The sequence below is a fragment of the Lathamus discolor genome, chromosome 2, assembly GCF_037157495.1.
Source record: "Lathamus discolor isolate bLatDis1 chromosome 2, bLatDis1.hap1, whole genome shotgun sequence".
In the NCBI taxonomy this organism is placed as follows: Eukaryota; Metazoa; Chordata; class Aves; order Psittaciformes; family Psittacidae; genus Lathamus; species Lathamus discolor.
The window spans coordinates 84305249-84329135 of NC_088885.1; the positions used below are offsets into that span (position 1 = coordinate 84305249).

General features: G+C 34.6%; 1 protein-coding gene across 1 annotated transcript in view; it reads left to right on the forward strand.

Annotated features, from left to right (window-relative positions):
- The window catches only part of DNAH5 (dynein axonemal heavy chain 5), a 127466-nt gene that overhangs the window by 27681 nt on the left and 75898 nt on the right, over positions 1–23887 (forward strand). Inside the window, exons 13-28 of the mRNA XM_065667603.1 lie at positions 2780–2887; positions 3369–3454; positions 4231–4552; positions 7009–7215; positions 8260–8431; positions 9709–9854; positions 12006–12165; positions 12647–12889; positions 13726–13916; positions 14000–14099; positions 15490–15626; positions 17102–17303; positions 18810–19045; positions 20713–20931; positions 21642–21704; positions 22683–22921. Coding sequence (XP_065523675.1) covers positions 2780–2887; positions 3369–3454; positions 4231–4552; positions 7009–7215; positions 8260–8431; positions 9709–9854; positions 12006–12165; positions 12647–12889; positions 13726–13916; positions 14000–14099; positions 15490–15626; positions 17102–17303; positions 18810–19045; positions 20713–20931; positions 21642–21704; positions 22683–22921 — 2831 coding nt within the window. The remainder of the gene's footprint in view (positions 1–2779; positions 2888–3368; positions 3455–4230; positions 4553–7008; positions 7216–8259; positions 8432–9708; positions 9855–12005; positions 12166–12646; positions 12890–13725; positions 13917–13999; positions 14100–15489; positions 15627–17101; positions 17304–18809; positions 19046–20712; positions 20932–21641; positions 21705–22682; positions 22922–23887) is intronic.

The window sequence follows — 23887 nt, forward strand, 5'->3', positions numbered from 1 at the left end:
AAAAGGGGCAGGTGGGCATGTGAAGGAGGTATGTTTTTACTTTTACTTGTTTCTTTGAGCAATTGGAGCCATGGTTTTATGTTCTGAGCAGGAGAAAAACTGATTTCTGTCTTTGTGAACATTTTGCTAGCTATGAAAGGGTACCGTGGCCAAAATTGCATCATGGGGTGAAATAAGTCCCAGTTCAATTTCTTGCTGCATAAATGCAAACAAATACAACTTTGATTTCTTGAAATAAGTTATCTGAAAAATCTATACCAATTAAATACAAACCCCCCAAAACTTGGACACTCAGGCTGATATTTTTTTGCTAAGGAAATATATTCCTGCCCTTAGCAGGGGAGTTGGAACTGGATGATCTTCAAGTTCCCTTCTAATCCAAAGCATTTTATGTTTCTATGAAATAGTGAGCTTAATTCCAACAAAACAGATTATTAAATTTACTGAAAATCTGTACTCTAAATCCAGAATACAATCTTCAGCTTCGTGTTTTATGGGGTCAGAAAGAAGTATTTCACAGATGGCTATCTTTAGGGTGGGGGAAGGAGAGAAATGATTTAATTGGTCTGCTCTGGAAAGATCTTAAAGTTTAGGCTTTTTCTTCAGTAACAGCAAAATCCTTTTGTTTGTTAGTATTATTATTCAGGCTTCTTTCGTGATCCTTTTATTTAGTAGGAGTAAGACTTGACCAACAAGGGTCTCTTCTAAGAATATGAATATGCTAAATCATGGTATTTTCCTTCCTTCTTTCAAAGATTAACTTTCTTTTCTAGAAAGAATTTTCTAACCCTGAGTTAACTTACGTTATTTTATGTCTTTATTGGTGCAGTATCATAATTATGGTAATTATATACTATACTATAATATATATACTTATAATATAATATTACATGCATAAAACATAAAAATATTATAATGACCATAATTATGATAATTATACATTATAATAGAAAATAATTATTGTAAATATTAAAATAAATCAGAAGTATTCCATGTGTGCAGTTTGCAGACTGCTTTTAAAGATCACATGTGATACAGTGGCAGTACAGGCAACTGTGGCATTCTAATTTGGTTTACCTTGTCCATTTTCTTTTTGTTATGACCACAAGTAAGTCACTTTGTTTTAGTTTAATAACTGTAGGGTCAAATATGAGCTTTCCTGTTGCAGTCTGCGATTTTGATTTCTTTAACTGCATCCTTCACAATAGTCAGTTTTCTTCTTTGTTTTCTTCAATAGTCTTCTGAGAAGAAACCTAGGCACAAGTGGAACGCTAGCTTAGTCCAAGACTATTCCACATGGGCAGGATAGGTGTGTGTTGCTCTAAATTTTGCTCCATTCACTAAGATCTCCTCTCTAAAGCTGTGCCAGTAGGCACAGCTTTTCTCCAAAGCTCAGATTGCTAAGAATTTTCAGGTTGTGCTATGAAAATACTTTATTGGTAGGCTGCAACACAGAGATTTATTTGAGGTATTCATATTTGAAAAGCTGCCTGTGATCATTAGTCCAGGCTGTGATGCAGTCTGCAAACTGTATGCAGATATACTGCATTATCCATTGCAGCATTTAAGTCCTAAAGTAAGAGCTTTGTGTGAGATGTAGCTTATAGAATCATAGAATGCTTAGGGTTAGGAAGGACCTTAAGCTTGGCCTTCACTGCTGCCAGGGATGGAGCATTCACTGCCTCTCTGGGCAACCTGTTCCAGTGTCTCACCACTCTCACAGGAAAGAATTTCTTCCTTACATACAACCTAAATCTCCCCTGTTTCAGTTTGAACCCATTTCCTCTTGTTCAATCACTACAGTCCCTGATGAAAAGTCCCTCTCTAGCATTCTTGTACACCCCCTTGAGATATTGGAAGGCTGCTGCAAGATTAATTTCATTTGGTGGGTAGGAGTGGACAGGTGAGGGGAAATTATACATTCTTTAGTAGAAAATACTACATGGAAGGTTCTAGATAGTACACATAAATGGCAGAAAGTGTCTGTACTTTTTTAATAGTGACAAAATTGAAGTACTGAAGTATTTGATGTGGACCGTAGCTACAGTTATGTGACTCATTACATGATTTGAAAAATGTTTACAATAAGAAGTTACTATGTTGTTTTACTACTTAGTTGCTATCTGGGATTTGCTTGTTTTTAGAGGAAAAGATAGAAATGTTATTTACAGCAAAACAAAGATGGAGTTCCATTGACTTGTAATAAAATGATGGAAGTCTACTGTGCTCAAAATATACTGAGCTTTGTAGCAAACTATTAGGATGTTGAACAGCAGCTCAGCTCAAGGGTGATGCTGATTAACATGTACTTTCATTTGAGTGGAAAGAAGCTATGTAAGAGAATCCTGAAATAATAGATTCTGGGCTGGTGATATGCTGCTTCTTACTGTGTCTTTCAAACTGCCTGTTTTTCTACGGAATCAGCTAATTTAAAGAGATGGAAAATGCTAATGTGAAAATATTTTTCTGTGATGAGCTGCATAAGAGAATATTTAATGGATAACAAGTGTCTTTGAGGAAAAACAAGAATCTGAACTTTCTGTCAGTTCTAATTGACTTAAAACAGAAGTAAATAATACAAATGAAATTCATACGATCATTGCAACAACTTGAAAATGTCATGTAAGCAATTTGCTTATATTGCTCAGTAAATAAATGGAAACTAATGGCAAAGGTAAAATGAGAATGTGCACAGCCCATTGTACTAAATATTTTGGTGTGGTAAGTCTTTGTGTAAGACATTTTTTTTGTGATTTTCTTTTTCCATGACACTGTTTAGACCATTGTGGAAATCATGAAGAAAAGGCATTACAATTTCTTGGACCAACGGAAGATTGATTTTGACCAAGATTATGAAGAGTTTTGCAAAGAGATAAATGACCTTCATGTAGGTTTTATGATTCAAATATTATAATTTACTGATGAATCCTTACGAATACAAAAATTTTTATTACTGTACTCTATTTGGAAGTTTGATAGCGAGTTTAACACAAAAATGGATGATTTTGTTGGGTGACTGGGAGCATAGCACGAATAAGTCAAATAATTAACTTTCTCATAATTCTGAAATCACAAGTTTGTGGAAGGAAAGGGTATCTGTAGAAGATGGTGGAACATCTGAGGGTACAAAAGCTTTTGTTGGTTGCACAACCTCAGAGGGAACATAGAAAGACAATGCCTTGAAAGTTGGCTGTATTTTGTTTAATTCTTGAGAGGAGGAAGAAGCGGGAAATTGATACTTAATGGGGTTAGCTTCATATAAATAATGTTCCAATATAGTGCATGATAAATCCTGTAAAATAATATGTCATGTTTGAGGTGTGTACCATATCTAGTTCACTATTGTAGAATTATTTGCTCTCTTTTAGGATCAATTAAGGGTTTTCGTGGATGCCACCTTTGAAAATATTCTGAACACTGAAAGAGCACTGAGTACACTGAAGAAATTTGAAAGGTAGTATGTCCTATCTAGATTGCTGAAATTCTACCTGGCAATGGAAATAACACTAAGGAGGATGGGAAATGGGGGGGGCTGAGCAGGAGGCATCTCCTTTAAATACAAACAAAAACCAGCTCAACCTTCTCTCACTTGTCCAGCTCTGTTAAGGGGTATCTTTTTGGCAGTGTGGATAAATAAACCTCACTTTTTTTTTTTTTTTGTATCAGAAAATGCAAAGCATAAGTGGACTTTGTATTTAATCTTTCAAAAATAGCATAAGCGCAGAAAACTTTATGGCTGCTAGCATAATTACCTTATCTTTGTCCTTTAGCTATAACACTAATTTGTTGCCACAATGCAGTTAGGAGAGAATAAATGCTTGTATTAGGAAACAGTGAAATTTTTCTTGATAAATTCACATTGTTGCAATGCAGCCTCAGTCTTTATTACATCAGTCTTCTTATAATACTCTGTTTAATGAAGTAGAATGCTAGTGGTGGATTGGTTACAGTTTGCTGCACATAATTTTAGCTCAGTGTTTGAAATCAGTGACAAAACAGAAAATGTGTAGGCTTACTTGGAAACTTTTATCATTTGGTCTAAATCTCAGTTGCTTATAATCAGGTTGTGACAGCATTTTTTTCAAGCTTTAGTGAAAATTCAGCTGCTAAAGTACTTATTTTCTATAGAACGTAAGGGAATCTGGAACAACTGTATTTTCCAACAATGCATTAGGAGAATTTCAGAAGTATTGAAGGAATTTTTTAAGTGATTATTATTTTTCTAAGCAGATTACAAATCCCAAATCTTGGCATTGATGAAAGGTATCAGAAAATACTCCAAAACTATGGCCATGACATAGAAACAGTCTGTAAGATCTACACTAAGCAGAAGCATGACCCTCCACTGGCTCGTAATCTGCCTCCGATAGCTGGTAAGATCTTGTGGGCACGCCACCTATTCCATAGGATCCAGGAGCCCATGGAGACCTTCCAGCAGCACCCAGCTGTTCTGCAAACACCAGATGGCAAGCGCGTAATCCGCAACTACAACAAAGTAGCAAAAGTTCTTGTGAAGTTTGAAGTGATCTACCACAGGGGATGGCTTCAGCAGGTAAACCAGCTGATTTTGATCACGGTATCCCAAAAAGAATGTGGTGGATTTTGTTGTTGGTAGACTACTAACATCTAGCTTTACAGTCCAGATTGGATTCCTGTTGCTTCAGGCCTCAATGAAACACTCAGAGCAATGTGAAGAAATCTCTGGTTAATAAGAGTAGTCAGGTACAGTGAGCTATATATTCAGGATACCTCCTAAGTGAAGAAGGAAATGAGAAAAGCTACTTTATAATATGCAGTGTCTGTACTGCCTGTAGTTGAATTTGGGAGCAATTGAAAGTTATCATAACTAAAAGGTTATAATGAAAAATATTTGTTATGGAAAAATATAATGAAGATTCATTGGTAGCTTACAACTGTGTCCTTTGGTTAAATGACCTAGCGATAGGATTGTCTTGTACCATGCCTTGATGGAGCAGTCACATACATTCTCCTTTCATCTTTTACAAAATAACTGTAGCATCCAAGGCATCTTCCCTGAACTGGTGCCTTCCTTTGTGAGGTCCTAGTGATCTGTGGTCTGATTCTGATCTACGCTAAAAGTATACGGTTTCTCCTACAACAGGGTCAAATCGCATTGACAACCATATAAACTTGCTTAGCCTGCTCCAACCTTATATTTATTAGGTGAGAACAAAGAGAGGTAGATTTGAACGCAATTTCAAGTTTTAATACAAGCACACATGCCTTGAAAATACAGGATAAGTATATCCATTTTAAAATCAGTGCACTTGTCTAAAAGATGTGGCAAAACCACATGACTACTATTCAGTAGTCCTCTATTCTTGAGGCAAGGAGCACTGACGAGTGTGGACATGAGCATCATAGAACACAAGGTGGAGCTCCTGCTCTACTCCTGAACAAAAGGAAAACCGTGTGTGTGTGTGTGTGTGTGTGTGTGTGTGTGTGTGTGTGTGTGGGCAATGTACAGTGGGGATTTGCAAACGAAGCAGAAATAGTCATGTAGCTCCTACTACTTTTTTATTCTTCTATGAAATGAAAATACTTAGGCTTAGTGGCACTTTCTGATATTTCCAAACTTTTTTCAGTCCTTTTACCTGTCACTGGATGGTTATCACCTTGTTTATGCCTTTTTTTTTTTGCATATGATATAAAACTATTATATTTTGTGCTACAGCAAATGATGTTCAACTTGGATATATTAAAATAATAAAATACTGTGAAGTGTGAAGGCTTTTTATAATTTTGTGTCAGAGTAAGATTTATGCTTTCAATGTGCCCCCTACTTCTGTTACTGTTTTATATTTACCTCAATAATGAAAATTCCATGAAAAAAGCATAAATGAGAGGAAGAGATAGATAATGGGAATAACAACGGGTGCAGTAAAATTCGCTAGGGAACTGTGCAAAAATACATTCAGCTCTTAGTTAAGGTGGCTGTGTTGAGTGACTTTGATGCTAGTGGACAGAGCATGACAACTTCGCTGACAGAATTTGATTAGATGATTTCTTGAAAAATGCTGTGTAAAGTGCAATGATAATACAAGATACAGCTGAAGCAAGCAGTAGAGTCAACTGTATTTTAAACATTGAAAGAAGGTGCAAGTTTTCAGTCTGTTAGATATACAAGAAGAATGTACGCTGAAAGAAATCAATGGGATATGAAACTATTGCTTAAAAACAAGCTCATCCATGTGATACATGGAATTTGAGAAGTAAATAAAGAACAATAAAATTATGTCAGCAAAATGACAACTGGTAAATAGGAATAGCAGCAAAATTTTTCATGTAGGAAATATTTTTCTACCTAAGGCATGACTTCATGCTGATATAGGCCAAATTTTCCATGTGTGGGGGTTTTATGAATATTGTCCCTTCTAATCACATGGAGAACAAATGATATTCTGATACTCAAATAGGGCAGTTAAACCAACAGTGTGATTAGGCTTTCCTTTTAATAATTAAACCCAGAATCCATAATAAACATTAATTTTAGTCTTTTTAAAAAAATTGCCTAGAGGTTGAATATAATTGGTAGTTCTATTAAGATTGGTTTGTGGTGTATCTGAAGATGTGTTTATTCAAAACATATCTAAAGAAGTTATCCAAGGATAATTTAGTTCATCAAAGAGGTTGTGTGCAGCCTTATAGCAGGATGTAGAATAAGTTTTAGTGAAATGAGAGTTCAGATTTAAAAGGATTGAACTAAAAAAGTTTCTGCTTTTGATGCTGGACTGTGGAATGCAGCTTATGATATACAAGAGCCAACAGAAAAATGACTGCGGGAGAAAGGACAGTTAACTTGATTGTTAAGCATTTGAGTACATACAGATTTTGTTAATACAGTTTTGTTCTTGATTCATGCACTATCGATCTTTATTGTCAGTAATATCTGATTTTAGTATCTGCCAAAGTGATGTTTATGTCCAAAACAAAGTGTTTTGTTGTACTGGCTTGCCTGATCAGGCATGATGGCTTTGCTTCCTGCAGATCGAACTAACCAAAAGAGGACTTGAGGCATCTCTCTTGGTAAAATCACCAGAAACAGGAGAATTATTCGTGAATTTTGACCCTGAAATATTAACTTTAATCAGAGAAACAGATTGCATGGCTCACATGCACCTTGAAATCCCACCTTTTGCGAGTGTTATTCAACAGAAGAAAGACTGGTATAAGAAGATTGTCAACAATTTGCATGTGGGTTTATTTTAATTATTTTATACATGTGTAATGTACATTAAGATGTCTAGGTTCTATACATATGGAAGAGAAAATATGAAGTTCAACTATTATGTGCTAAGAAAATATTGGAGAATCTGGGTTTTATGTCTATGACTTCTTGAGGCACTTTTAAAAAGAATTTCTGGACTTTCTATTTTCTGTGAAGTTATTTCAAAGATGCATGGGTTTAGGGAAGTTCTACAGAACTTGGGAAAGAGATGAGGCTGGGAAGGAAAGGAGGCTTACAAGATGCCTCTCTCTGTTGCCTGCTTTCTAAACAATAAGCAATCTATCTCTTATCCAATACTGGAGTCAACATTGTTTACATTTTGTTTTGAGAGTGGAAGGAGCAGGTTGGTATGCCTTTAAAAAGCGTGAAGCATCCAGTAAGTAGCAGCATAGTTGCTGCACCAGTGTTTTACACAGATGCCTGTGGAATAGTTTAAAAACAGAAGCTCAGACTTCCCTTTTTCTCATCTTTCAAATCCTTTGGGTCATTTTGTCTGCCTATGAACAAACAAGGTTCTTGATGACTGAAGCTGAGGATTCAATGATAGGTGTTTAGAAAACTCTATCTTCAAAGGGCTACTTGATTCTGAAATGAGAAAAAACAAGTCATGTTAAGTCAAAGCTATTGCAAGGATTGTATTATGCAAAACGTGAAACTAGATCGGCAGGTTAAAGGTGCATTGGAAACCATCACACAGACACTAGCTTACTCTACACAGTGGGATGGGAGAAGGAATCTGGAGGTTAAAAGAGAAAACGTGGATTGAGGTAAAGACAATTTAATAGGGAAAACAAAACCAGAATGCATAAGCAAAGCAGATTAAGGAATTAATTTAATAATTCCTATTAGTAAATCCAGAGGAATTTTCTTAATTTAAATAATCATAAATATGTGTATGTGTGTTCTAGTTTAAGCCCAGTTTAATAACTGTTACAATTGAACTCTGGACAATGTGGAGACATACAAATCATTGTATATTATCTAGTGCTTTAATTTTCTGTTAATTTCAGATGATGCTGGCAGAATATAGAAGAATTAAACTGAAAATACAACACCCTATTGAGCAACTGGTGGCTCCTTGGTTAGCAAATGTAGACGACGCTATCCAGCCGGGTTTAATGCTACTGACATGGACATCCATGAATATTGAGAAGTATATTAATTCAGTTTTTTACAAGTTAAGTAAGTCACTTGCTTCTTTCCATTAACTTTAGCTTGTTTGTTTCTATATAAATGCAAGCTATATTATTAAACTTACTGTCCTTTATAAGGTTTAACTTAATTGGCTTATGCATGAAAGAAATCAGAGTTTTCATCTATAGTTTATGAAACCTCTGTTTTTTAAAATGCCTTCTTTGTTTCACATAATTGTCAAACTTACTAATATTGAAGGGATGGCAATTAAGATTAGACAAAGCATAAAGTGGTGGGCAAAAGTTTCTGTGTATTCTGAATTCAAAGAATGATAGATAGTTTTGAAAAGAGTTCCTAGGTTTCAGACTTTTCCTAATTTCACCTTTCATTTCTATAATGTACAATACAAGTTCTTGGAATAATATCTCAACTGAGTTGACACTGTCACTCCTCAATAGCTTTTCATATTAACCTTTTATTTTTTTTGACATCAGTGTCTTTATAACCAACCCACACACGTCTTGGGCAATAGCTTTGGAAACAGATGAGCTTGTCTTTTCAAAAGATTATCACAAGATTGCACTGAGATGCGTATTGTTTCTGAAGAGACCAAGTTCCTTTTGATTCAGCTTAATTACTACATCAAATAGATTCTGTTTTTTGAAATAAGTGGTTATAGTGGGAATTTTCATTAGTTGAAATAGCAAATTAAAATGCATTTTGGATGTTAACCTGACATTACACTCCGTTTAATCCTGAGGAATACAAGTGGTTTCAGTCTGGAACAGTCACCTTGCTGGTGTGTAAATTTCTGCATTGAAAACAAATTGCTATTAAACTGTGAAAATTGTAGTGATTGCTTTTTGTTAACTATTATTTGACTTTTTTGAAGGATAGATATTTTATTTGTCAAAAGTTTTTGTTATGAGTGTGTTCTCCAAGTGGTAATGAGTTCACACTGTAGGAGTATTCCTGGACCTCAATTGAATTTCAATGTCTTTATGTTTGAAATGCATATACTTTTATATACATATATGCATACATATATGAGCTCATCTGACACATGTTTATAATATTTTGCCTGTTATGTCCTAGAATATGGATAGTATATGATAAGTTGCATATGCCATGCAAAAAATGAATTATGATTTCAGTGATGAACTTTGCCATAAAAGGTTAGATATTTGAAATAAGCTGGTTAAGGTGTAGAATTAATTCAAAATTAACTATGATTGTTTGTTGACATGAAAGTTTAAGCAGAGCACTACAAAAACTATTGTTTCAAAGTTCTAAGCTTGTCTTGAATCTTCTGTTTGCTTCAAAAGCTGGTCTGGAGTTATTACTTGATCGGGTGAATGACTTGGTTGAATTTCGTATTGATGCTGTCCTTCAAGAAATGACTAGAGTGCCACTCTGTAAGTTGCCAGATGATGAACCACTGAGCTGTGAGGAATTTCTCCAAAAGACTAAGGTTATTAGATAAAAATTTCATAAAGAGGAGTCTGATGACTTTGAATTAAGATATTTTCCTGTTTTTATGACATAAAACTAGTGCAGAATTAATGAAGCATGCATGGTAAAGTGAAATAAGTGAATCCTCGCTTGCTTAGCTGCAACCTTAAAAAGGAACAAAAATACCAAATGCAAAGAGATAGTAGTTCAGATGTTCTTTTCTGAGTTTGTTACTTTCAAACCAACTACTGTACGATATTTCTTTCATGCTTTAATATCACTCAAGTGAAAAGTTTTTTCTCTGTGATAGTATCTTTTTTTCTCATTGTTTGTTATTTAATTCAATTCCTTTAAATAAGGGAATTGCCCATCTGATGCCTGTGAATAGCTCTATAGCAAGTACACTTTGTTGCCTGGGAGAGTAAATGCTGTGCAATTGTTTGTGTACTGAATATCTTCGTTAATCCCAAACTCTCCTGAGTTGCTAATGGGATGTGCAAAATATACTCAGAAGTGCCTAGGTGAAGTTATTCTGGAAATAGCCCCTTCCTTCACCCCATCAAAATACTGTTATGTTGACAAGGATTAACTGTGAGCAGTTGTTAGTCAGTTAAAAAGCTGATTAAGCTTGTAATAAAACTGGATGTCAGAATGATCTTATGACGCAATACTGAGGTATTTTGGCATTTCAGGATATGATGTTTAACTTGTGTTTTATCCCAAAATAAACTTCGCTTTAGTAAAAATCGTAGAAAATCATGTCAATAATCCCCATCCCTGGCCTCTTATAGCAATAAATACTGTAAATTAATTTTTTTTCTTACTAAACTTATTGTTCTTTCCTCTTTTGCTCCTTGTAACAGCTCATGTTGCTGTTAAATACAAAGTAAAGCTTACTATTTTATGCAATGAATGGTTATTTTGTAAGTCTCACACTTTTGTAAAGTTTTTTTGTTCACTCTTTGATGCTTTCTTGGTAGGGCTGGTACTATATTAAATGGAGTAAAAATATGTGAGTGTGAGCACAAAAACCTTCTCAACACTGTGTGACAACTGATACTGCTTAATCTTCTGCAAGAAAATGTGAGCTGCTACACAGCAATTACAACACCACAGCAGCAGACTGATTTGGGTTAGCAGAACAAGTGGTATACTAACCCCAGTTATGGGTACAATCAAAACAGTAACAGTGTTTGTAAGCTTGTTGTAGTTTTTAATTAGAAGTGACTGTAAATAAGGTCTATCATAAAACAGTTGTCTTTAAGTTTCTAAAGAAATTGCTGTAACAAAAATATTTAGACTGTGGAAAAAAACTCAAAGTACTTTGTTTAGGAGTAGTTGTGATATTGCAAATCAGATATGGCTTCTCTCGCAACAAGACCGAATCATCAGGAAGATCAAAGATTCTGTCTTAAAATTTGGAGGTGACTGAATCTTTCTAATGGCATAATTTTCCAATTATTGATTTTTAATTAAATGGAGGTAACCAGGTTTGGCTAAACTTAGAGAAATAGGAGATAACAAGGAATAAAAAAAAATATAAGGCAGTTATAGTTAAAAGTTAGTTAGGGTTTGCTGAAGCATGCTTAATAAGTTTTACCATAAGTATTAACCTCCCCCAACAATACTTTAATACATTTCTGAATTTTATTAAATCTACTTCTTTGATTCTTTATCTCCCAGTTACTATTTTTCTTATTTATTCTAACAGATTTTGGTAACGTTTTTTTATCTCCTATCTATAGATAAATGGGAAATATGATTGGCTAATATTCCTTTGGCACAGCCACGTAGTATAAATCGGCAATATTAAAAGAAAGGATAAATCTTGTACATCTATATTGGAAAGTTAAGAAAATTAAGAAGCACTTACTTTTGGGAGCCCTTTAATGGAGCTAGGCTTTATAAACACTGACTCATTATATTAACTATGGATGAGCCATGCAATTTAGGAAAAAATCCACAGTGATTTTAAAAGACATTTATGATGTCTTTGGCACAACAAAAAAATCCACCAGTAAATAGTTTGGAACAAACCAATTTAAAAATAATGTTCTATATTGATCAAGTCTGAGGCCTTGACATTTGTGTTAATGAATGCTGCTGTGACTGTGAAATACACATGAGAACTGGGAAGATAAAAACATGTCTTGTTTTTGTTTGATAACAGGAGCTCTGTATAAAAGGTTCTCGGACTTTACATTTGAAAAGCTCACTGGTGGAAGATGCTGTTAATGAGCTGATTAACATGTTACTTGACACTGAGGTACAGGTCAGTAAAGAAGATAAGTCAGTTGTACCCACTGGTGAACTAAGGGGAAAAAATACAGGTAAGAAGATTTTATTGTAGCTCTGCGATTATGTTTATTTTGCATGCTGATAGTGTGTGTTGGGGGTTATCGTAGCTTAGCTGACTGAAGTATCAATCAGTAGCTAATGTCTAAAGACTTTTGTTTGAATTTGCCTTCATAATGGATCATCTGTCAATCATTTATCATCTGCTAAACAGATCAATATTATCAGTCTAACTTGCATATTGAAATGTTAATGCCATAGAAGTAGCTGCTTGGAGGCTTTGCTTAATTCCTAGAGAAAGAATATAAGAAATGATATCTAAATCATGTCAGTTTGTACTGAGTAAAGAAGATGGATAGGAGTGAAAGGAATTCTACACCAAGGTACAGATTACAAATGAGTATAATCTGCATTTCTGTAAAATTCAGCTGTTTTTCAGAGACCTATGGAGCTGTTGCTTTATTGTGTTTTAAGTCCCATAAATTGATTTAACTAACTAGATGTATAATGTTTTAGCAACAGAAGAGGAAAGAAGATCAAAAATTTTGACTTCATCCTACAATTCCACTGAGATATGGGCTGGACTGTCTCCTCCAGTAAAGAGGAAGAGAACGGATATAAAAGTATTGGAGGAAGAAGCCAATGAACTGCTTTCTTACTTCAATCATTGTAATATTGACGCCCTTTTGAAAGTCGTTCGAAACACTTTGGAGACCATACGCAAGCGTATCCATGCATCTTCCACAGTCAGCTTCTTAGGTGGCCATATTACAATACTTTGGTGTATTAAGCCATAAAACCAAAAAAGTTATAAATGTAATATCCCCAAAAAATATATATATAAAAGCCACATATGTAAAAGAAGGGAAGACAAAGGGAGTTTGAATAAACTGTCTTGTTAAACCACCATTGATAACATGGTATATTTCCAAAGGATTTTTTTTTTTTTCATGTGGCACTAGGAATGTGTCATTGCAATGCTGTTTTTCTTAGGACTGACTGTACTATTCTGAAGCCAGATATTATGTTTGGAGTTGACTTAATAAGTACTTACTTACTTGACCTTGGCTTTTCCATAAAACTGTAAGAAAAAACAATAGAGAAAGAGGTGCGTAACTGTATCTCTTGCTAATTGCCTTCAGATCTTTCTGTACATTGTTATGAAACACTCTTCTGAAGTGTTTTCTTGTTCCATACTTTTAAGAAACAAATACAAAGATATTTTTGTTTGGTCTCTGTAACATGTAAAGCATAGCATATTACGAGATCCTAAGGAGGTTTTGTGCCCAATTTAATATGCTGACGGGGAATACAAGCCAAAATTTTCTGCTGTCAATCAAAGTTTACTGCATGGAAAAAGTTAAAGAGGAGCTTCATGGAAAGAAATAGCAAAGCACTTAGTTTTCTCTTGTGCTGCTGTAGGCTTTATGTCTTGTAAATTACCCAGGAACCCTTGTCTTCTTAAGGAATTGCACTCAATGCTCAACATTAAGATATATATGTATTGGTTTATATCATTACAGTGCACAGCCTGACATCTTGAAAAAAATGTGAACAACCCTTTAAATTCCTTTTTTTTTTTGTCTTTCATTTAGAAAATCACAATGCTTCTAAGAAGAAAAAAAGTGCCCATCCTATAATTAGGACTAGTATTAAGTTATCTATCCCTAATATCATCATGTCACCCTCTTTGGATGAGGTACAGCAGACGCTTAATAAAGCTGTACATAGTATTGTGAAAGTAATGAAAGGAGTTGGACAGTGGAGCATGGAGAGAATATCAAAGGTTTGTGTCTTTTAACAGCCTCACTTAAAATTAATGTTTCAAAAGTACTGTGAATAGTACATGAAATTTTATTTCTTCCTCAGAAGAAAATGTTCGAGAAAAAAGTGGCTTTGTTGCGGTGTGAGAGCAGAGACAGCGATTCTGATGGTGGAATGAAAGAGTCTGGAAAGAAAAATATCCATGGTAATTATAAACTCTGTCATCATTCAATTTAAATGTTAGGTTAATGTGCTTCATGCGAATATGTTACAGCATATTAAATACAAAATGCATTAAAAGTGGTAGAATGAAGACTTCATAGATTTTAAACTACCTTGGAGGATAAATAAGATATAACAACAATGCCAGTGCTTCTCTTTGTGATTAGAAACCAGGCTTACCTGAGAATACTTGCCTTTGTGTGGATTTGAGTGCGGGGAATTTTTTTTGTGCCTCTCAGAGTGTTGTACTGCTTTGGGTTTTCTGAAGCATGTGAAAAGCTGCTGGGGTGCCAGGTTTGCCAGCACAGTAGAAATCGGGAATGAGTTTGGAGAAAAATTATAGTCACTATTACTACACAAAACATCTTTCATCATTTGTCAGTGTGGTTTGTAACATGGCATGTTCAAATGGCATCGTACACCTTGTGCTGAAATTCCTACTCAAAGGGTAAGTTGAATTTAAACACAACCTGGTACTGAATAGAAATATTTATATCAATTGCAGCATTGCTGGGAGAGAGGATTGTGTAGACGATTGAACAGACTGAAATTTCTTGAAAGGTTTTAACTTAATCTGTTTTGTGATCAAGCATGAAAAGAAGATATTGAAGGCATTAGTTCAAGGAAGTTTAAGATGGTATTTTTGGTTGCTGTTTGTTTCTTGTCTGAAATGGTTTAGAAGCAAACCAAATTAGTTGTACTTTGTACTTCAGGTACTTAAAAAATGAACTGAGTCTTTTTAGGTTTGCTTCCTTTTGCACACCTTAGGAAAGAAATGTTTGAACTGGTTAAGAAATAAAATTGTTCTTTCAAAACTAAAAATTTCTCTTTCACGAGGTGAAATAAAAGATATCAAGTTCAGTCTTGTGGGCATTCGCTAACTAGTGGACCTTCCTTTTATTTTTCTCTCCTTTTGAGGACTGGTTATGATCACCTTCTTAGATTTAATGTTAATTTGTACTTCAGATTGTCAGTTGTGTTCTATCCCACATTATTTCAGAAAATAAAAATATATATGTATTTGCTCAATGCTGAGACACCAGTAAATCACTTGGGTGAAGTATACAGAATAAACTTTAGGGAGAGGTGAGAGTGAAGGAAAGATTATATTTGAAAGATTAGAGTGGAACTTGTTCTAAATTTGACAGAGTACCTAGAGGAAGAATGTTTCCTAAAATTGAGAAGTTTATTAATTTGTGGCAATTATATTTGCCACCTAGACTTCTAGTTTCTTTTTTGATTAGTAAGAATACAACTTTAAAATGTATGCTTATGGAAAAATAGGTTTTTAGGTTTTGTCTATAAGAATTTACTTCCCCTGAACAACATATCTCTCCTATAAACAGCTTTTGAATTTGAATCTGTTTTTATAGATAGTCTGTCAGATGCATCATCACTCAGTTTGCCTGATCTGGTGCGGAGCCAGAACTACTTTAAGAGTGTTTCAGAGAACAAGGAAATTATTAAATTAGTCTCTTTGCTCAGCACTGCTATCAATTCTACAAAAAGGGTAAGACAATCAAGATGTTAATTGAATATCACTAGCTAAGGGATATTAATGTATTACTTTTAACATCCTTGAGCAATAAGGGTAAGCATTTAAATCAGTGATATATTGTACAAATGGAAAAATGTGGGATGGTGGATGGAAAACGTGGCTGCAAATTTGAAAATATATTTTAAAAGTGTAACATGGGTTGTGTACTCTGCTCACAAATTTGAGGTTTCGAATATTACATAAAGTAAAAGTCAGATCTAATGAAAAACTTATCTCCAATTGCTGAAAACATCATAAAATAACTCTAGGTCTAGTTGAGTTGTATGTATTTAATATAAAACTGGTAGTAATTGTGCAAGTGGGTTAAATACAGTTTTATTCATGTAGAAATTCTAAAGAAGCCAGCATGATTTCTGGCCCATTATGAAGAGTTAATGAAGGGTTTTTGAGGAAAACTGGTTGTTGGCTTGGCATTTGTAAAGTGCTGCATAGGATTTGTTGCTGAAGGTTACGAGGTAGCTTAAGGGATACGCATAATTTCTTTGCCCTTTTCTTATAGTATGTAATCTCTAGCAAACTGTAGGTATTGAACTAAGATTTCTTTGGGGAACTCTGCATCAGTTCCTCCTGGGGCTAGTCCAGCCTTGCAGTGGAGCCTTTATAGGTGAAAATTGCTAACCCAAGGTCTTGTAACTTCAGTGGTATGAAAGTACAGAAAGCACAATGACATACAGGCTTGTGCTGAAGCATAAGGTGCAGTTGATAATGGTAGATAGTTACCTTAGTTTTTTAATACTCAATATTTTGTAATTGGAAATTTATTATTTAGCAAGATTTAAATGCCTGAAAGCACTATGTTTATTATCATAAGTCATGATTAGGATTATCCCTTGCAGCATTCACTTCTCATTTACTTGTTTAATCAGCTGAAGTGACAATGATTTAACTTTATCTGATATTTCCGAACTCTTGAGAACCAGATAAATAATTGTTGCACACTCCTTAATAATATTAAAATCAAAGATACCTGAATTGAGTGTAGAATTTAATGTTAATATCACCAATATCATACATGTAGTAAATTTTATCTCATAACTGTTCTTGCTATTTTGGGCCCTAGAGCTCACATTTCAGTTCCTAGTTCAAGAAGCGGTAGGTAAGAACAAGTGTACTCTATCTTAGTCTTAATGGAGTATTTTACTTCCCACTGATTCTTAGGATTTTGACTGAAGAATCACTTCATTGGAAAAAATGTAACTGATTTGACAAATTGAATGTGATTAGCATACAGTTCCTGGCAAGGCTTGTGATTGCTAATGGAATTTGCTTTAGCTTAAATTTACCAGCTGCCTTATGTTCAGTGAGGTGATGCAATCTGCTTCACCATAGACTTCTTAATGTATTCCAACAAGCAGATGCTAAGAAATTAGATGTAATCTCTACATACAATACTGAGAAACTTTCTTTGAACTTCTAATGTGTTTCAGGAAGTCCTTACAGCTTTGGAGAGTTTTAGTTGTTACCACCACATATGGCAGAGGGACAAGGAGGAAACCATTGATAAATTCATGATGGGAAACCCATTACTGTCCGAATTTGAATCTGAAATTCTGCATTTCCAAGACTTGGAGCTGAAAATCAGTTCTGAGCCTGAGTACATCTGCGTGGGAGCTATTGCACTGTACACTGGTAGAGTTTAGCTTTCCACTTCTCTCTAGAGATGTATGCTTTCTGACTCCCAAAAGAAGGAGAGATGTTGCTTAGTTTTGGGTGGGTGAGCTGGGTTAAAGATGGAATGGAGAAAGAGGAAACGGCTGTTTGCTGTTTTGCAAATGCATGCCAAAAAATCACTAATGCAGGGATACCTGTGAGGTTCAGCTGGAGTTCTTTTCCCCGTCTGGATACTTTGCTCACTTACAGGGTGGATGGTAGATGTTTGCCTATCCTTCTGTTGCTGATCCCCATAGGTACATATTTTATAGGAGTAAGACGCTACATTTGATTTATGTTGCTTTTCTCCTTTCTTGGTTCCATGTGATGAGACAGCTGAAAAGCATTCTAGTTAACACAGCTGATAAAGTGAAACATGCATATTGCTGCTGATTCTCTTTTTGTCATGAAAGCCAGGCCTCAGATCAAATAGCTCAGGTTACACATCACCTGAATAAATTTTGCATGAGCATTTTACACCAGTATAACAGCAAGGACAGTTAGAAACTATGATGGACTGTAAGAAATCATTTGCAAATGATGCAAATCAGAGAGAGCAGAATGATTTCTTCATTAGGAAAGAGCGTCAATCAAATGTCTTTGATTATATCTTAAGGCAAAGAACCAGAAAAATAATCTGGCTGTTGATACTTAGTGGAGGTGAGGTAGCTCTGATATTTAATAAGTCAGAAAGACCAGGTATGAAAGGTAAGCATGGGAAGAAGCACTGTGTAAAAAGGGACACAAGTGATTTCTGCCCAGGGAACGAATAGGTAACAATGTTGAAATTATATCCAGCTAGAATGTTAAATAATGCTTGTGTTGGTATTGATTTTTTACTTTTCTGTTGAGAAATGAAAGGAAGAAGTTTGTATTTTATATCATAACTTTAGCGAAATGAACCGGATTGTTGCAGAATTGTGCAGCAACTCAGCAAGACTTCAATTTTCTCACTAAATCTTTTTTGCCACTTGGTTCCACTGATGCTACAGGAAAACTTAGAAAAAGTAAATAGTTGATGGACTGTTTGGTTTCATTAAAAATCAGATCTCTTTTGTCAGCTTCCATAATCAGACTCTTAGTTTTTCCTTCTTGCATTATTTCCTTTTTTTAGAGACTAGTATTTGAAAAGATTGTAGACTTAAATGAAAATATGAACCAATTTGTTAGTGATGTATAGGACAGAAATGTCTATAATGATATATGAACAAGATGACAAGTGTGGAGTCTAGCCCCATCTTTCCAATAGGAAAGATGATATATTCTGAGCAGGTATAGGAAGTAAGCAATCCTGAATTGCAAGCAATCCTATAAACCACTCAAAGCTGTCAATGCGATTTCATGCTTTTCTGTACATGGTACATGAGCAGTTAGTCTGAGAAAAGAACTGGGACGAAAGAGAACACGTATTACAAAAAGATTAAAAGTACATCTTAAAAAATATCTGCAATATCTAAATATCTGTTAATTGTTCAATGATTTTAGCTGATTTGAAGCTAGCACTGAGAACAGAAACCAAAGTCTGGGTGACTTTGCTGGGGCGTCATTGTAATAAGAAGTACCGAACAGAGATGGAAGCAATTTTGACTTTTATAGAGGAAACTGACAAGAAGTTAAATCACCGCATCAAGGATCTGGATGATATAAGAATAGCCATGGCAGCTTTAAAAGAGATCAGAGAACTACACATCTCCATAGACTCTCAAGTTGGGCCTATTGAGGTAATTAACAGGAATGTTTCATGTATAGGTGCTGTTGCAACAGAGAACATTTATTTTTGGGTTAAAGTTTAACAGTGCTTTAAGTTAGAAAAGGTATGATTAAATAAGTGTTTAATATTCAGTGGCAGACCTGTTGTGTTTCTGTAAACCTTTTTTTATGGAATTCTGACTAAGACAAATATAGGCTTGTTGAGGTGAGGATGGTTTAGTGAATAGTGCAGAAATTGAGTGATTGTGTTAAGAGGAAGATGAGGATAGAGATATTTTATGCAAGAAACCTTTTGGTACTTTCTGGAGCTTTTTGGAACTTCTTGTGTAAGAAGTCTGTGTATGAAAAGCATTGATTTATTGATTTTCCTCTATATATTTTTTTTTTGTTTAGACTACTGAAGAAGCTGATTATATGTGTGAGAGTGATTGATTTATCAGCTATATCATGGGCTGAAATAAACATAAAAAATTGACTTCCTTAAAGAAGTTCACTTACTAGAATATATTTATTGAGCACCTGTATGTATTATGTTTTTGTATGTGCAAATAATATAAATGTGCATAGAGCCTTTCCATAGTCTGAAGAGTACAGCTAAGAAGGAATGTATCTCTCAGCCTTATAAGCTGTGAGAGTCTCCCCAGTTGTGTGAAGGAGCAAAAATGGGACAAGTAGTTTATGGTGAAAAGCAAAGCATATCTGTATCTGTAACCTTCTGTGAAATTTTCATAGGTTATGTGATCTCTTAGGAAATGACAATTTTGGAAATTCCTGGTAAGATATATCTTGATTTGCCAGGTGATGTATATTTCACATAGTGGGGTGACAGACACATAGTTTTGTAAACTGCAATTTGATCGAACTGGAAAAGGTAAATGAAAATAATTCCACTCTATACAAAATTTTTCAGATGGACTGTTATGCCATAAGATTAATTTCTACCCACCAATGCTAATGTAGAGTAAGTGAATTACAGTTGTGTTTTCTGTGAAACTTGACTAAGGGTTTCAGTATGTAGAGTGTTTATACACTGGTGATACAACTGAACAACTGAAGATCAGTGTTCAGAAGAAACAAATCTACATCAAGTAGATTTTTAAATAGATTCCTCACTCTGAATGATTATAACATTTGAAATAGTTGCAACATCTTAGTTGTGGTAATTTTTGATGTGATTTCCTAATTTTTTTTTTTTTTGAAAACATGAAGCAGAGTTTAAAGGTCTTTGTAGAATAGAAGGTTGCTTCACTTTCTTGAAGGCCCCTGCTCAGGTGCTTTCTCATGGTTCACCTCCTGTAAGATTCAGCTTGGGTTATGGCAGATAACTGATGATATGGATCAGAAAATACTCTAATTAAAATAAAACTAAAACCTGTAGACTTCAGGAGTACTTTAACCGGAAGTAGCTTTTCAGACAGTCAGATTGCACTAGGACAAATAATCTATCAGAAAGCAGAATGCTATGTGAAAGACAAGTTGTTAAGGAGAGCTAGCTAGTTTTAATTTTGATGTTTCTTCTGGTTTGGTATTGGTTTGCCAATTGCTATGCATAAATATGAGATTTTCTTTTCCTAGCATATGAATCTCTGTTCTTAAAAATTTTAAATCTTAAGATGCATATATGTGTAAAATCAACTTCACTTACCATTTTGCATATCTTGATTGAACCTTCTGACAGGAATCCTATGCTATGTTAAACAAATACGGTCTTCTTGTGACCAAGGAAGAGACAGAGAAGGTAGACACTTTGCACTACACTTGGGAAAAACTGCTATTCCGTGCAAATGAAGTACAGAATGAGCTCGTTGCTTTGCAGCCAAACTTCAGAGGAGAGCTTATTAGCACTGTGAAGACTTTTACTGAAGACTGTGTGCAGTTCTATTCAGATTATAATCAGGCAAGTGGTTTATTGTTTTAGAGGAGTTTTTGAGGAGCAGTGGGAACATGGAAAGATTGTGGAGTTGACTAAAGGGATATGCATCTGTCTGAAGATTATATTTGTTCTTGTTAATGTGGTATTTGAATTTCAGTGTAGGGCAGGCTTTGTTTATTTTTTGTATGTGACTAAAGTATGTAATGCTGGTAACAGCTCTTAAAGATTAAGACTTGAAACATTTAGGGTTTATGATAAACAGCTAGTTGGCAGGAGCAAATGTAAAGATTGGTACTAATGAGAAATTGTTTTAAAATGCAGAAACATTTTCTGATGTTGAATAGAAGTACAAATGAATTAAGCTCTTAAATTCTTTCTCAATAGAATGAGTCAAGCTGAACCACTCTTGTATCATCTTCTAAGCAATGCTGATTTTTACTTGCCTAGCCTTTACACTGTTATGAAAACTTCTGTATTAAAAGAACAATTAAATTGCCTTCTCTGTTCTTTAAAAAAGTGCCTACTCTAGTAGAAAACTGTGATCTCTTGGTTCAGTTATATCTGACATAGGGATGTAATCCTGCAGCTAAAAAAATTTCTGAATTTAGCATTTAGAAAGTGATGACTAGAAGGAAATTGTGGCTATATTCACTCTCTAAATTCACATTCTATTTATTTATTTGTTTATTTATTTATTTATTTATTTATTTATTTATTTATTTATTTATTTATAGAATGGGCCAATGGTGGTTGGTTTACAGCCTCAGGAAGCCAGTGACAGGCTTACTGTGTTTCAGGTACTCTTAAATCTAAGGCATTGCTTAACAGTTATTACAAGTAAATTAACACCTGTAGGCTCTGAGAATGAATCAGAGCAGTTGAACTAATTTTCATTGATATATTGGGTTACTGATTAGGCAAGGTCTAATTTAACTTAATGAGAGCTAATTTGGTATTTTTTTCTATGCATTTGCAAGGAACACTAGTTAAAATTAGTTTTTTTTTAGGAGCTAATAAAAGGCTAAATGATGAGTAATAATTACTAGATTTAAGTATCCTGATAAGTCTACTCTCAAGTTTAGCGTATTTGGCTATATGCTGGTTTTGTGCTCATTATTATCTTTTTGTCATGAATACAACTCTGTCCAATCTTCCCTCCCCTCCCCTCCCCTCCCCTCCCCTTCCCCCTTTTTTTTAAATAGTATTAAAACTTTCCATTTAAACTATCTATTTCTCTATCTTTCCTGTTGAAATGTTTTGTTTGTACCATGATTAATCTCTATCACTGTAATGATGGCTTCTAATGTTTTTTCTTTGTCCATAGTGCTATTCATTTGGCTTCCTACTATATTCCCTCACATTACAGTCAAGAAATAAATTTTGTTATTCTTTGCTGCTTAAACTATGGCAACACTTACTTCAACCCTTCAGTAAAAGAATTGCACAGCATACTTGGAGGGGTAGAATTTGCTACATCCACCTTTCTTTGCTTTGCATGCCATGCTCCACCTCTTCAATGTTTAAGCATTTATTGTTCTATCACTGTGCCACATGGAGTAAATGGACTCCCTGTCAGCTTCTAATGTGCCTCCAAGCTAACTAAAGGTTACTTTTCTCATGAAAATCATTGACAAAGCTGTCAACAGTGTAAGTTGTTAGTATCTCCTGTATAGCTTTCTAGTATTTGCTAGACTTTAATTACTAATGCAGCTCTTAGTATAATGTTAAATCTTGAATATTTAATTTAGTTTAATCTGTTTCTTATTCTTTCCTAGAATCGTTTTGATAATCTTTTTCGGAAATATATTACTTACACAGATGGGGAAGATCTTTTTGGTTTGCCTGTAACTCAGTATCCTCAGCTGCTTGAAATAAAGAAGCAACTGAATCTGTTACAGAAACTTTATAATCTGTATAACAATGTAATTGACACAGTCAGTGGTTACTATGATATTCTTTGGTCAGAATTAGACACTGGAAAAATTAACAATGAACTCCTGGAATTTCAGAACAGGTGAGAAACTGGTGCTGTGGTAAAGATATCTAAAATAATTTTGTTACTTCTGATAGATGATTATAATAATTAACACCAATAATGTATTTATTAATTAGAATATGAAAAAATGAAAAATAGGAATTTTAATTTATATTCACTACCAACTTTGTAAAATAAAGGAGCTAATTGTTGACTCTAGGTTTCAAGAGTTATTGTTCCTTAGAGATATTCTTGGATATTTTTTTTTTTATGAGATTGGAATATATGTTAAAATTGCTATTTATTTTGTTCATGAAGGGAAATTTCCCTTGTTTGTTATAACAGTATTATCCATGAGGCAGATTCACTATAGATGTCTAAGGCAAATTAGTAACTTGCTGAAGAGTTTTCCTACAAAAACTGATGTATTGCATACCTGCATGCATAGAAGCTGAACTTTTCATCAAACCAGCAATCAGATAATTTGAAGAATTAAACCTTCATATTCTGAAGAACGCATTGTTTTGGGGTTGGTTTTTTTGTTTTTTTGTTTGTTTGTTTTTTCTTCCTAGAGTACAGAACGGGGCGTATCATGAGCTTCACCAAAAGGTGAAATCAAGATATAAAGCAGTTCACAGAATCACAGAATCACAGAATCCCAAGGGTTGGAAGGGACCTCAAAAGATCATCTAGTCCAACCCCCCTGCAAGAGCAGGGTAACCTACAGTACATCACACAGGAACTTGTCCAGGCGGGCCTTGAATATCTCCAGTGTAGTTCAGTTATTTTTGAAGATAGCTTGGACAAAACATATTAGAATTATGCACTTACTTACACTCCTTAAAGGTTAGCCTGCCCAGCTATCAGTCAATGAAATAGAATGGAAACAGATTTTCTTACATGCAGAATCACACACAGAATCTTCAGGATACAGGCAATCTGAATTTGAAAGATATGTTGTTGGTCTGTGTTTAAATGGGTAACAGAAAAATATTTGCAACTTGT